Genomic DNA, 15328 nt, shown 5'->3' with positions numbered 1-15328 from the left:
CATACTTTGGTCGACCACGGCCTCGACCTTTTCTATCAAAAGGTTGATTAGAACTGTTGCGATTTGCAACCATGGCAACCACGTCAGTTTGAGTTGACGGAAGGTGAAGAAGTCTTTGTGTTTCTTCTTGATGAATAATAGAAAACACCTTGCTAACAGTTGGAAGAGGATCCATAGCGAGGATTTGGCTACAGATGGAGGAATAAGAATCATTAAGGCCTATTAAAAATTGAAAAACACGTTCAATATACTGCATAGTGGACAGCTCCTTCAATGCACCACAAGTACAGCTAGACAAGGAACACAAAATAGTCAACTCATCCCAATAGGCCTTGATAGTATTATAGTAAACAGCAATGGTCATAGAATCTTGACGCAAATTAGAAATATCACGTTTTAACTTAAAAACACGTGGATTGTTGCTGTGGGAAAATCTCCCTTCAAGATCTAGCCATACCTCTCGTGGTGTGTTGCAGTAAATAAGGCTGTTGGTGAGAGATTTGTCTATTGCATTCAACAACCATGAGAGAACTATGTCATTACATCGCTCCCATAATTGAACAACGGCTACATCGTCAATCGGTTTTGAGATGGAACCATCAACAAACACGAGTTTATTTTTGGCATTTAATGCCATCTTCATGGCACGTTTCCATGTGGAATAATTTTCTCCATTAAGTGGGGTGGAGACAAGTATGGCTCCTGGATGATCAGCAGAATAAAGAAAATAAGGAGATGAGACATCACTAATTGATCGTGATGTTGGAGTTGTCATTGGATTGGCAACTAAAAACTTATTGCCAGAATTTTGAGAGTCTACAAGGGAAGACAACATGGCTCTGATACGACGTTAAAATAAAGCACACGAGTCAGAATAAGAGGAAAAAGGATTACACTATTTTTAATTATTGTCATAGCCATAATTACATCTTATATATAGCTACATGGAAAACTGAAACAAGGAAAGAAAATTTGTAGTATCAATTACACTATGCAAGGAAAGAGAATATTGTCTGCTATGTTAGTAAATCATAATCTTGACCAAATGATAATTTTCATATGGTGATCTATCAATCTTCAAGATATTATAATCAATCTTAATACATAATATCCGACTTCCAATTCAAATCTGATGGGTGGAGTCATTAGTTTTTTTAGCTCCATCATCTCCTTTTAATTTCTTATTTAGTATAAGTGTAGTCATGGTCTTGCATTCATGCACCACCTCTCTCACTTCTCCAAATTTTGGTAGAATATCTGCTGAGCTTTAAATTTCTTATACATCAAATGCTTCACTTTTCTCCTATAAGTAATCCATGTCACTACTGTGTAATCGTCGACAAAAATAATAAAGGACTTGCTTTGGTGAATGACAATGTCTGCATTTTACTGCATATATTTGTGCAAACAAGCTCTAAGATGCTTTTGCTCTTCACGTTCAATCTGTAGGAACTAATGAGTGTTAGTCTTTTCCCAGACTTGCGCTCTTTATTGAGCAATCCATATACCATGTCTTTTGGGTTAAGCAACTTTAGCCCTCTCAAGTTAAGATGGCAATATCTTTTATGCCATAACTATGTTTCATCTATGGCATCACTTTTCAACGAATTATGTGATGCATTCTTAAATTCAATAGGAAACTTTATATTGTTTGATTTGCCTTATAAATTCTACTTTTCAAATATTTTCTAAGCATTATCTTCAAAATAGGCATCAGACTTATCTTGAACCAATTGTCTAATACTTAACCTGTCTCTTATATATCTTCCTTTCATTATTTCAACCATTTTAGTGCCCTTTTGCTTGCACAAGTGAGTTGTTTCTCATTAGTATCTTCGAAATCACTGAAGAATCTACATCGATGAAAATCTTTTCATCTCCAAACATGTGATGACTACTGTCATTATCAAATACCAAATATCTTTTCTTTCTTATGAAGCAGACTACCATGCATAAAATAAATTGTTGAATATTGATACAAAATTAGTCCGGATTAGATGTATTCCAGATCAGCAATTGACATGATGTAATTGGGTTAGTTATTTACTTTAGATATAACTAGTAGTGGGTAGTTTCTCCTAAATTTAGTTAAGACATGGGTAGTGGGAAGTTATGTTATTTTAGCTTAAGTGGTTCTGTAATTCACAAAAATATTGTATCTTTGAGTCATTGTATTAAGAAGTTTTTGTTTCAGCAAAAACTCTGTGTTTTGTCTATTTCCAGTAAAAATTCCAACATTTTGGTATCAGAGCAGCAAGATACTTGGGGCGTTTTCAATGGTAGGAAACGACAGCATCATGATGAACGTGACGCAACCAGCAGTTCCGATGTTCAAAGGAGAGAATTATGAGTTTTGGAGCATCAAGATGTCAACCTTGTTCAAATCGCATGGTCTATGGGACTTGGTTGACAAAGGAGTTCCCAATCCAGATCCCAATTCACAAGAAACCACGAAGAGAGATGCAAGAGCACTGTTCTTCATCCAACAAGCAGTGCATGATACAATCTTCTCAAAAATTGCTGCAGCAACCAGTGCACAAGAGGCATGGACAACCCTGAAAACAGCATTTCAAGGAAGTTCACGAGTTATGACAATCAAATTGCAAGGCTTACGACGAGATTTCGAGACACTGCAAATGCAAACAGGAGAATCAATGCAGATTTTTCTGTCTAGAGTAACAACCGCTATCAACCAAATTCGAACATTTGGAGACACCATGGTAGAGAAGACAGTTGTGATGAAGGTGTTGAGGAGCCTAACACCCAAGTTTGATCATGTCGTCGCAGCAATAGAAGAGTCTAAAGATCTAGATACCTACACCTTTGATGAACTCATGGGGTCACTGCAGACTCATGAAGCAAGGCTGTCAAAGTTAGACGATGAAGGTGATGAGAAGGCATTCTACACGCAAGGTGAGACATCAAGAGGCAGAGGCAGAAGTAGAAGAGGCAAAGGTAGAGGCAATTTCGGAAGAGAAAGAGGTAGAGGCAGAAGCACACAACCGAAAACACCCCTACCTATGATGAATTCAAGAAGGACATTCAGTGCTACTACTGCAACAAATTTGGGCACTATCAATACGAGTGTTACAAGAAGCAAAGAGATGAAATTCAGGCCTATTATGCAGAAGAGGAGGATGCACAACCAACACTCTTCATGGCTAGCAGTACAAGTGACAAAGTTGATGCAAGCAGTATTTGGTTCTTGGACAGTGGATGTTCAAATCACATGACAGGCTACAAACAGTTGTTCGAAGAACTAGATGAAACATACAAGTTGAAGGTCAGGCTTGGTGATGACAAGATGATTCAAGTTGAAGGGAAGGGCACAGTAGCAGTCCACACAAAAACTGGTATGAGATATTTGCACAATGTTTATTTTATCCCAGATTTGACACAAAATCTGTTGAGTATTGGGCAGTTAATGGATAGTGGTTATTCAATTGTGTTTGAAGGAAAATCTTGTGTAATGAAATCCAAAAATCAGGTCTTGGTAGAGGTGAACATGGCAATCAATAAATTGTTTCCATTGGAGGTTTCAAATATGAAGAAAAGAGCAATGACTGCAACAGTTTTGAATCAATCTGAGTTATGGCATCTTAGATATGGTCATTTAAATATCAATGGTCTAAAACTGTTGAATCAAAAAGAAATGGTGTATGGCTTACCCGAAATCAAGCAAGTAGGTGTTTGTGAAGGGTGTATACTGGGTAAACAAGCCAAGTTTTCATTTCCAAAAGGTCAAGCTATGAGAGCAACACAAGTGCTTGAGTTGGTTCATGCAGATTTGTGTGGTCCAATGCAAACCGAATCACTAGGAGGTAGCAAATATTTTCTCCTTTTCACAGATGATTATAGTAGAATGAGTTGGGTGTATTTTTTGCAAAGCAAAGGAGAAGCATTTAGTAGTTTCAAAGTGTTTAAAAGTCTTGTAGAGAAGCAATCTGAAAAGAAGAAAATATTTCTGTGAAATTGAAGGGATACATCATGAGTTAACCACTCCATATACACCCGAGCAAAACGGAGTTGCTGAAAGAGAGAATAGAATTGTGGTGGAGATGGGAAGAAGTATGTTAAAATGCAAGATGTTACCAAACAAATTCTGGGCTGAAGCAGTGGCAACTGTTGTGTATATTTTGAATATCTCACCCACAAAAGCTGTTATGAATAAAACCCCATTTGAGGCATGGTTTGAGAGGAAACCTGGAGTAAGTCATTTAAGGGTATTTGGGAGTATAGCCTATGCACTAATCAATCCACAAAAGAGAACGAAGCTTGATAACAAATCTGAAAAATTCATTTTCATCGGGTATTGTACACAATCCAAAGGGTATCAGCTATACAATCCAGGAAATGGTAAAATTGTTGTGAGTAGAAATGTATTATTCGATGAAGAAGCAAGTTGGCAGTGGGAGAGTGTTGTACAACAAATTCAGGTTGAAGAAACAATAGAAGAAAATGAAGAGATAGTGGCACAAGATCAAACACACAACCAACATATCAGCAGCATCTCTAGTTGTACGACTGATGATGCAATGCCCGAAATGCGACCAAGGAAGTTTAAAACAGTTCAAGAATTGTATGAAACCACTCAAGTACTCCTTGTTGCAGATCCCACAACGTATGAAGAAGCATCAGAAAAGCAAGAGTGGTGCAATGCAATGCAAGAAGAAATACAATCGATTGAGAAAAACAGAACTTGGCATTTGGTGAAGCTTCCTGAAGGTAAAAATGTTATTGGTTTAAAATGGGTTTTCAAAACTAAATTTGGTGCAGATGGAAGTGTTCAAAAGTTCAAAGCCAGGCTTGTGGCAAAGGGTTATGCACAAGAATATGGCATAGATTATGAAGAAACTTTTTCTCCTGTGGCCCGATTTGAGACAGTGAGGTTGTTGTTGGCGCTTTCAGCTCAATTGAAGAAACCAGTCTACCAATTTGATGTAAATTCAGCCTTTCTCAATGGAGAACTATTAGAAGAAGTGTATGTCGAGCAGCCTAAAGGATTTGAAATCAAGGGTAAAGAAGATTGGGTGTACAAACTAGCAAAGGCGTTGTATGGATTAAAATAGGCACCACGAGCGTGGTACAACAAAATTGATTCTTATTTTATAAATTCTGGGTTTGAAAGAAGTAAAAGTGAGCCTAATCTCTATATTAAGAAGAAAGGAAAAGATGGTCTATTGATTGTATGTTTGTATGTTGATGATATGATTTATATGGGCACTAATGAGGAACTGGTGGAACAATTCAGAAGCAGCATGAAGCAGCAGTTTGAAATGTTAGATTTGGGTTTGTTACATTATTTCCTTGGTTTAGAAGTAGAGCAAGAGAAAGGTAGCATCTTTGTGTCACAAAGGAAGTATGCATGTGATTTGTTAAAGAAGTTTGGGGTTACAGAAAATAAAATAGCATCAACACCTATGAATGTGAATGAAAAGTTAGAAAAGGATGATGGCTTAGGTTCAACTAATGCAACTAGATACAGAAGCCTAATTGGGGGATTGATGTATTTGACTCACACAAAACCCGATATTTCCTATGTAGTTGGAGTGGTCTCAAGGCACATGCAAAACCCTACAAAGCATCATTTTGGCACAGCCAAAAGAATTTTGAATTACATTGCAGGTACAACAGACTATGGTGTGTGGTATGGAAGCTCGAAAAATTTCAATTTGATTGGCTACAGTGACAGTGATTGGGCAGGATGTGCAGAGGATCAAAAGAGCACTTCAGGACACTTGTTTACTCTCGGCACAAGTGCAGTTTCATGGAGTTCAAAGAAGCAAGCAACAGTGGCATTGTCAACCTCTGAGGCAGAATATTCAGCAGTCAGTTCAGCAGCAACCCAAGCAGTTTGGTTGAGACGCATACTTTCTAGTTTTGAGCAAGAACAGCAGCAGCCTACGGTGATATTCTGTGACAACCAATCAGCAATAGCAATGACGGAGAATCCAGCATTTCATGGAAGAACCAAGCATATCGACATCCGTGTGCATTTCATTCGTGACCTTGTGGCGAATGGTGATGTTGAGATAAGATACATCAATACAGACAAGCAGGCAGCGGACATACTTACAGAGGCATTAGCATGAGGCAAATTTGAACTATTTAGATCGGCATTTGGAGTTGGGAATTTTGCATCAAGGGGGAGTGTTGAATATTGATACAAAATTAGTCCGGATTAGATGTATTCCAGATCAGCAATTGACATGATGTAATTGGGTTAGTTATTTACTTTAAATATAACTAGTAGTGGGTAGTTTCTCCTAAATTTAGTTAAGACATGGGTAGTGGGAAGTTATGTTATTTTAGCTTAAGTGGTTCTGTAATTCATAAAAATATTGTATCTTTGAGTCATTGTATTAAGAAGTTTTTGTTTCAGCAACAACTCTGTGTTTTGTCTATTTCCAGTAAAAATTCCAACATAAATTTCCTTCACTATACTTTTCTTCAAAAGAAATTAATTTACTAGCACTTTATTTGAGCCTGCAGTCTTTCTCTATACAACCATACTTTTGCAGTTGTAATACTGCTTTTATTAATACAACAATTGGAAGTAGCATGATTTGATTTCTTCTTAATTTTGCAATAATATTTGGTATTTTCAGAACTCATACCTCTATTTCTATATTCTTTTTGTTATTCCTTTCTTCTGATAATTTTCTCCATCCTTCTTAGAGAAGTTTTGAGATCCTTAAGATGCAATTAAACTTTCAACAGACTGATCCATATCTCTCAATATCTTTTGCTCATGAGAAAGTAGAGAACCCATTAATTCTTGAACTTACAAAGTAGATAAATCTTTAGCATCCATTCATTATAGCTGCAACTACATAGTTATATTATTCTAGTAGGCTATTAAGAATTTTCTCTACTATCTTTCGAGTAGTAACTTTTTCTCCCATAAGACTACATATTATTTAACAATTTATATGACCTTAGAAAAGTAAACAGTCATGAAATATACATCGATCATTTTTCAAAATTTTCAATTTACTTATCAAAGTTTGATTTGATACTTATGACCTTTGCTAGTTCCATGAAATACCTCTTTTAAGATATCCTATGTCTCATTTGCTTTTGAGGCTTCAGAGATGAGGTTGATTATTCTAGTCTGTAAGGTGTTTCCATAGTCTTTCACCGAGCTATCGCTCTTTTCAAAAAGCTTGGAACTCATTCTCGATGTCGAAAAAAGATCACCGGAGTCGAAGGAATGGGGCCTGAATATGCTAATCAACCCTAAAATCTTGGACACAAGATGAAACCTGATTGGAAAAGGAGGATGACATTTTTTTTAACAAAAATGGGAATATTGTAGTCCTATAAGATACAATGCCTTTGCATTCTTTGTCCTACTTGTGTTTAGCCTATCCTTCTCTGAATTTGGGAGTTGGCTATCATCTTCATGCTCCATGCTGTTTATTTCCACCGTGGTCTAATGTTTAAGAACAAAATTGTGATCCCGAAATAAATTATTCTAACAGATTTTATTATGATCAAAATTAAAATATAATACAATATAAACAAAGACACATACTCTTGCGAAATGCTGGTGCTCTTTGGGTTTAGTTGCAACTGTTATGTAGGTAGTTTTAATATCAAATTAAGAAACACATACTTGTTGGAATCAACCAACATATATAGCTATTAAGACATTTGAGATTGTAATTAATTATAGAGTGGACTAGTTAAGAACATTTTCTCAAAAACGACTAGTACTTATATGTCTTAATTCGTATCCCCTATTTCTTTGAATTGGAAGCAACAATGGCTACATTTGTGGATTTGCTTCTTTTTCATTACTTGTGGATGCACAATGCACTATGGTAATGTGAATGAGATGGCTTCTCTCAATATATGTAGGTTCTATCTAAATAATGAGTAGGACTTATTTCATTCCACATCTCCCAAATCATATGGATACACTGACATCTAAATGATAGAAGAAAGGGTACTAGCAGGTAGATGTTTATCTCGGGCAGTGCACCAATTTCTTATGTTTCAAGGTTACAACCAACAAAAACATAATATGATTGGAGGACCTCTTGACGGAGTTGAAATGGAGCAGGAAGATTATAATTTATATAGCGACAGTCAAAGCACAATATATTTTGCAATGAATTCAGTATTTATTTAAGGACAAAACACATTGACATCAAATATCATTTCATATGACAACATCTAGAGGATGGAACTTTGAAGCTAGTGAAGATTCATACGAGTCAGAAACTAACTAATATGTTAATAAAGATGGTCATTATAAAAAAGCTAAATTCCATTAGTCTTTTAGGTTGAAGACGATGTTAAAATCCCACACAAGTGGTTGAGCTTAGGTACATGTTGAGGGCTCGTCTTTCACAAGTCATCCATGAAGTGAGATTAGTCTCCAAGTGGAGGATTGTTGAGGGGGTGGAGACTGAATTAGACATGGGTGTTCGAACAAGCGTCTAGGCCTTTGAACATTAGTTCCCGAGAGCAAACATTTAATAGGCATTGTAATAGATGTTTAAAAATGTCGTCCAGTTTTCTTCTCCTTTTATCGCAGTCAAATGTCATGGCAAATCCTAGTTGGTCAAGTTAGGTTTCTTTGAAAACCTATATATTGTTTGAATCTCTAAAGGAATGAGCGAGAAATTATGGAAAATCTAGAGAGCTTTGTAGGGAGAGAAAAGAAGGAGAACAATGTGAAGTTCTTAGTTTTCGATTGAGAGGGCTTTCTCCTAGGGGTGAAAATGGATCAGATACTGTTCAAACCACATCTAGATTCATATTTTAGGTCCGAAAATGAACATTGGACGGATAGAAATTTTAAAATCATATAGACTAGATAATTTTCGGATATAGGATTAAATCTTAATTGAATTATAGACAAATTAAGACATTTCTTTTAGAGATAATTAACACAAAATGTTAAGAGTTTCAAAATATATATTTTTTACATGTCAAATACATATAAGTTTAACAAAATCAATCTCTAGCAATAATATAGAACACATTATTAAGTAACAATATCAATATTCATCATTTAAATAACTAAATTAAAAAATATAAATCATTCAAAAGATATGTGATTAAACAAATATCCGATATTTGTATCCGTATTCGACAAATTATATTCGACCTCTATCTGTATTCGAATTCGGGTTGTTTACCTTCCTGAATCCATATCTACACATATCTGAATCCGTATTTGGGTTGAGTAAAAAAAATTTATCCAAATCCGTATCAAAGTTAATTTGACCGATTTTCACCCTACTTTCTCCCCTTTATAATCTGGTTGAGAGGCCTTTTTCCTCTTTGTAATAGCTTTTCGTTTTATATAGTGAAATCGTTGAGATCACTATGGATGTAGCCTTAGTTGGGTGAACTGCGTAAGATTCGTCTCCATTGCTTGTGATTGTTTTTCTTTCTTCTTGCTTTTCATTTTTCATTTTCCAACACTTCCTTAAGTTAACCCTACTGTTTACGAGCCTGATAAGGATCCAAGGGAAAGATAAACGGAGAAGGGGGCTCGTAAAGCTTCTAGGTTGTAGCCTACCGGTTCTCGCAGTGTTCATAAGCGAGAAGCTGATCGCACCACATTGGTGGTGATCTAATTCTTATGCTGCAAAATGTTGCTGCTCTATGGGTTTAGTTGCTACATACTTGTTGTATAGCTAGCTCTGACATCAAATTAAGAAACAAACACTTGTTAGATCGGATCAACCAATATATATATAGTTAGTAAGCCTTTCCAGATTGTAGTAAACTATAGAATGGACTAAGTTAAGAATTAACCTTTTCCTAAGAATGACCAGTACTTTTTGTGTCTCTCTTATATCCCCTTTTTTTTTAAATTGGAAGCAACAACGGATACGTCCGTTGATTTGCTCTCTTTTCTTTAGTTATAGATTTGGAGCCTAGAGCCCTGCGCACTTACTATGTTATCTTATTGTTATTAATTTTTATTAAAAAATATACGGTTAGAAAACTCTCATCAAGATCTTTAAAATAAGATTAATATTCAATAATTTTAGAAGTAATTTTAAATTACTATTTTTTAATTAAACACATCAAAATTATATTACATGAAATAAACATCGAAATAAGCATTACACGTCATTGCTAAAAATATCAAAATTATATTATACAAAATAAGTAGAAATTAATATTTAATAATAAAAATAATAAATATCTAATAGTTTGGTAAGTCATCTCCATAGCCACCGTTCCGTAGCCACATCATCTTCCTTAATTGACTCCTCACTCGACATAGGAAGATCGAAGATAAAGAGACTCATTTTGAGCTTCAAAATACACTTATTGAACACTTATGATAGAGGCACGAAAATGAAGAAATATAATTTTTATTTGATATATTTTATGTTTGATGAAAAGTTCCTCTATTATGAGTAACTCACAATTATATTTCATGTCTAATATATTTCATATTTGATGTATTTTAATATTTATGTTTACATTGGAAAATAATTTTGAGTCATTATCCAAATAATTTTAGGACACATTGATTTTAAATATTAAAAACATATATTTATTATATAATAATTTTAAATTAACTTAAAAATAATTTAATATTAGACTCATTTTAAAGGGCTCAATAAGACCTTTCCAACAGTACTATTTTTGTTCAAAACTGATTAGTAACGTTAATTATATACTCAGTTTAATAAACTAGATTATTTAATAAAGAATACGGATAAAATTAAAATTATTGAATTAAATATTTATAGGGCAAATTTAGAATTTTAAAAGTCTAGGCTCCAAATTTTTTGATGGGGCTCAAATTTAGACCTAGCTATAGTGCTAGATCTAAATTTGGAGCTAACTTTGGAGCCCCATTGAAGTTCTAGTGGGCCCCAAATTTGGAGGTTTGGAGCACACTTGGAGATGCTCTAACTCTAATATGACTCTATCTGGGGTTCTAAATTTAGAACCCCTGCATTAAATTTGGAGCCGATTTTTGTCTGTACTCTTTATTTTATAGTATAATTATTTAAACTAAATATATATATAATTTCACAAAAATAGTATTGTTGGAAATGTCCCATCAAGAACTTTAAAATAAGACTAATATTAAATTATTTTAGAGTTATTTTAAAATTTTGATTTTATAAATTATAAAAATTAACGTCTTTCTTATTTATTATTTAAATAGAAAAATGTCTTGAAATTCTTCGAACAATGACCCAAAATTATTCTTCATAAAATATATCAAATATAAAATACATTATTTTGTTAAAAATATTACATTCGTTTATTTTCATGTCTTTGCCATAAGTGTTCAATTAGCCATTTCAAAGCTTAAAATACAAATACATATCTTGGATCTTCCTATGTCAAATGATGAATTGTTAAAATCATTTATCAACATTGATCTTTTAAATTAGTAATTTAAAATTTCTTTTAAAACTATTGAATATTATTCTTAATTTAAAGATCTCGATAAGAATTTTCTAACCATATATTATTTATTAAAAAATAATAATATTCAGAGGACATATCAATTGATTAAAAATATAATATATATATAAAGATATATGTTATAATAAATATAGAGCCCGGTGCACTCCGCTCTAAGGCAACTTAGCGGTCGGTTAAAGACCCAACCCTAATCTCTAATTATTAAGCTTGTTTAAGTAGGTCCCTAAAATATTAAAAAAAAATGGCTACAACGATAAAGCCAACAAAAAACAATCTTATATTAACCGAGAGTGGTATAGTTTCCAGTGCACAATCGCTAGTGCAATCATAAAGAGAAGAATAAGAATGAATAAGGAATAGATAATGGTGATAGTAGATAGTTTCAAATTATACCCAGTATTATTTTTTTTCTTCTCCTCATCTAAGAGTTTAAATAACAAGAATAATCTAAATTTAAAGTGAAATCTTCTAATATATCTACGTTAAAAAGTGGGCATCATAAAGATATTCGAATGCCGTTTCAGACAGAGGATGACGATTCGGCCGACATGGGCATTGTTCCATATGCGGCGTAATGTAACCGTACACATCGTTGCTTTTAGATCCTAGTCCAAAATTTTCTTGTCAAGATCTAATAGAATAATAATCTTGTCCAAGATTGATTTTATATAATTTTTCTTTCTTTTTTCATGATAATCATATTTTAGAAGTCGTCAACTGTTATCTATTTCCACGTAGATTCCTTTTTTTCAGATATATTTGCTCTATTAATTATGTAAAAGTAGGACTGTAAAAATAATCGAGCCTGCTTGAGCTCGGCTCTAATGCTTGATCAAGCTCGGCTCGAAAATAGACTGAGCCAAGCTTGATCATTAAAGAGGCTCGAAATTAAATTCGAGCCAAGCTTGATCCCAAGCCGGCTCAATCGAGTCGGCTCGATAAGGCTCGAATATATATAATATAAGTAATATTAAACTAATATGAACCATCAGATCAAAACTCTTTCACCCATTCAGAATTTCAACCATTATTTTTTGGCATAATTATCTTTATTGTTTGTAATTTATATTTTGGTTGCTTGTAGTTTTTTAACATAATTATCTTTATTACTTGTAATTTATATTTTGGTTGCTTATAGTTTTCTAATCCATTTATCTTTATTGCTTGTAATGTATATTTCGATAATATTTATATCTTAATAGTTGAATTATGTTTTATTTCAAGCTTGATTCAAGTCTAAATTAATTCAAGCTTGCTCAGACTCGAAAATGGTTTAAAATTGATAAAGCTTGAAATTGCTAATTGAGCAGCTTGTTTAAGCTCGAAATTGACTCGGATTGAACTTATTTTAATTCAAACTTGATCACAAAGATAGGTTCGAAATTAATTTCAATCCAAGCTTGATTAGAGCCGGGCTCGATCAAGCTCTGCTCGTTTACACCCCTATGTAAAAGACTATTGATTAATTTCTCTATTAACAACTATTGTGTGATTTCAAAAGAAAAACTCTGTTTTTTATAAGAACGAGAAAGAACTCTGTTTTGGACAAATAGGTCTTTAATCTTATGGGCAAGCCAAGGATAGGTTACCAACTTACAGAGTATTAATATGGGTCTTTTTCCACCATTAGATCCTAATTTGAATATAATTTACCCTCCCAACTATTTATAATGCAACAATCTCACTCTTAATAGCGAGCCGAATCCATTACAATTTAGAAAATACACATATTTTTCTCTTCGGATTGCAATGTGATACTGGGTCAAAGTATAATTATCTGGAAGAATAACACTCAAACTATTTAAGTATAATCCAAGTCTCTTTACACCGTTCTCTGATGTGATCTTTTCCTTGTGCCTGCTGGCCCAGTGGTTTTATCCAAATAAATGCCCACTTGAAACTTTTACCATGCGTTGATGAACATCTTGCACAGATTGAATGCTCTCTGGTGACTGTTATTAAGAATAAGCATAAAGAAGAGATTCAAACCTTATCAGAATCTTATCAAGTTGATCCAGTAGATTGCCATACAAATATTCCTTATTCCATTAGTGAGAGGACACCTCAATTTTATCCCTAGTCCTTGCACAACTTTACAGTCGCAAAATGCACAGTCTATAGAAATCTACAATTACTCTACTGTTGCCTTTGTCAAAGCAATGATAAGAAGTCCTTCTCAGTGCACACATCTTAAGGATCTAATAAGAGAACTTATTCTTCTTCTTCTTCTTCTTCTTCTTCTCCTTCTTCTCGATCACTACTATATAAGCAACTCATATCACCACTCTACAACCATCATCTGCAAAGTCTTCCTGCAGGCTTCTTTTATATATTATATATAAATTTCTCTACGTACCCATTAATTAATCTATTAGTGATGGACAAGGTGATGAAGTTAGCCTCGCAGAGAGCCGTCGTGATCTTTAGCGTGAGCTCCTGTTGCATGTGCCACACCACCATTAGGCTCTTCTGCGAGCTCGGCGTGAACGCTAGCGTCCACCAGCTCGATGAAGATCCGAAGGGAAGGGAGATGGAGAAGGCGCTCGTTAAGCTTCTCGGTAGCAGCCCCGCAGTGCCGACGGTGTTCATCGGCGGCAAGCTCATCGGTTCTACCGATAAGATCATGTCTCTGCATCTCGGTGGCGATCTAGTTCCGATACTCAAAAATGCCGGTGCTCTCTGGGTTTAGACTTTTAGAGGCGATATACCGTGTGAGAAAAATAAAATACTTTCTGTGCACAAATAGTTAGGAGGCTTTATCTTTGTCATAAACTATGTATTTCTCGAATTTTGAAGTGGAAGTTATATATCATTGCCTAGTTGATGTTGATTTTGCACTTGGACTGGCGTTGGCTGCTGTTTACTTTGCATGAAACTTCTCAGAGATACCCAGCATTTGGATAAGAGAGAAGAGAGCAGATTCTGAGGAGATTTGCCACATAGGTGGAAAGTGTTGTCACTGGATTATATTCCATTCTCTCTTTCAATGTATAGTAGGGTGAAGAGTCCAATGGCATGGGCATGGTTTGCCATGCATGCATTCAAGAATGAAGAATCATGGCATCGTTCATACAATCTCTTTGTTTTTGCATGGTTTGGATGCATATATGGTTGGTTTCCTTGCTCTTAAATGATATATAATAACATCAGTAAGATGAGAGCAAACTTAAGACAAACTGACAAAGAGCAGGTTCAGATGCTCACTGTGTGTCGAAATGATTGACATGAGGAGAGAGAGATAGAGAGAGATTACCTAGAAAATGAAAGCCAGTGGGTTTTCCATTTGCCCACTGTCTTCTGAAGTGATTGGGATGACAAGAAAGAGGATATGTGTCATTCATCAGATATAAGCATCTAAAAAGTAGTTTTTTTCCCAGCAGATATTTCATCCATGATTCAACCCACTTGACTTGATCTATGCTATGACAAAGGATGGAAATTATCTCAATGATGCTCTACTTCTTCTTTTTTATTTCGTCTTTTCCCCTTTCAATTGCTCTACTTGAATGACGATCTACTTCTTCATAAGTCTGAAATGAGAATAACTATTTTCTTCAGCAATTAAATTTTCCACCTATGGGTCGATAGAACAAAATTGCATACTTGAGCTTAAAGTGAAAAAGAAGAAGAAGGAGCCCATTTGATCGGAATTCGGTTTACTACCAGGAGAGTAGCAGAACTAGCTCGATCTATCAGCCCCATCACAAGGCCTAAACCTATAAAAGCAAATCTAGCCTAAGACATCCTTCTCATTTTCTCCTTTCGCCCTTCTTCCCTCATTGGTGAGCTTTTTTCTTTCCCATTCGCCGCTACCAAGTACCTCTATCACCTCGCCATTAACGAGCACTTCTTCTACCTGGTCGTCTAGGTGGGCCCAAAAATAAGATATGTTCTTGATGTTTTTACC

At 34.7% G+C, this 15328-nt stretch overlaps 1 protein-coding gene across 1 annotated transcript; it reads left to right on the top strand.

The window, feature by feature from the left end:
• Nucleotides 1-13798: 13798 nt before the first annotated feature.
• Nucleotides 13799-14110, top strand: LOC140761252 (putative glutaredoxin-C14). Its single transcript, XM_073098514.1, has one exon. The coding sequence runs from the start codon at nt 13799-13801 to the stop codon at nt 14108-14110; it is 312 nt and encodes a 103-aa protein (XP_072954615.1).
• Nucleotides 14111-15328: the final 1218 nt, after the last annotated feature.

The sequence above is a fragment of the Typha angustifolia genome, chromosome 6, assembly GCF_048772165.1.
Source record: "Typha angustifolia cultivar Huaian chromosome 6, ASM4877216v1, whole genome shotgun sequence".
Classification (NCBI taxonomy): Eukaryota; Viridiplantae; Streptophyta; class Magnoliopsida; order Poales; family Typhaceae; genus Typha; species Typha angustifolia.
Note: the sequence above shows the minus strand (reverse complement) of the source record. Positions and strands in the feature narration are given on the sequence as shown.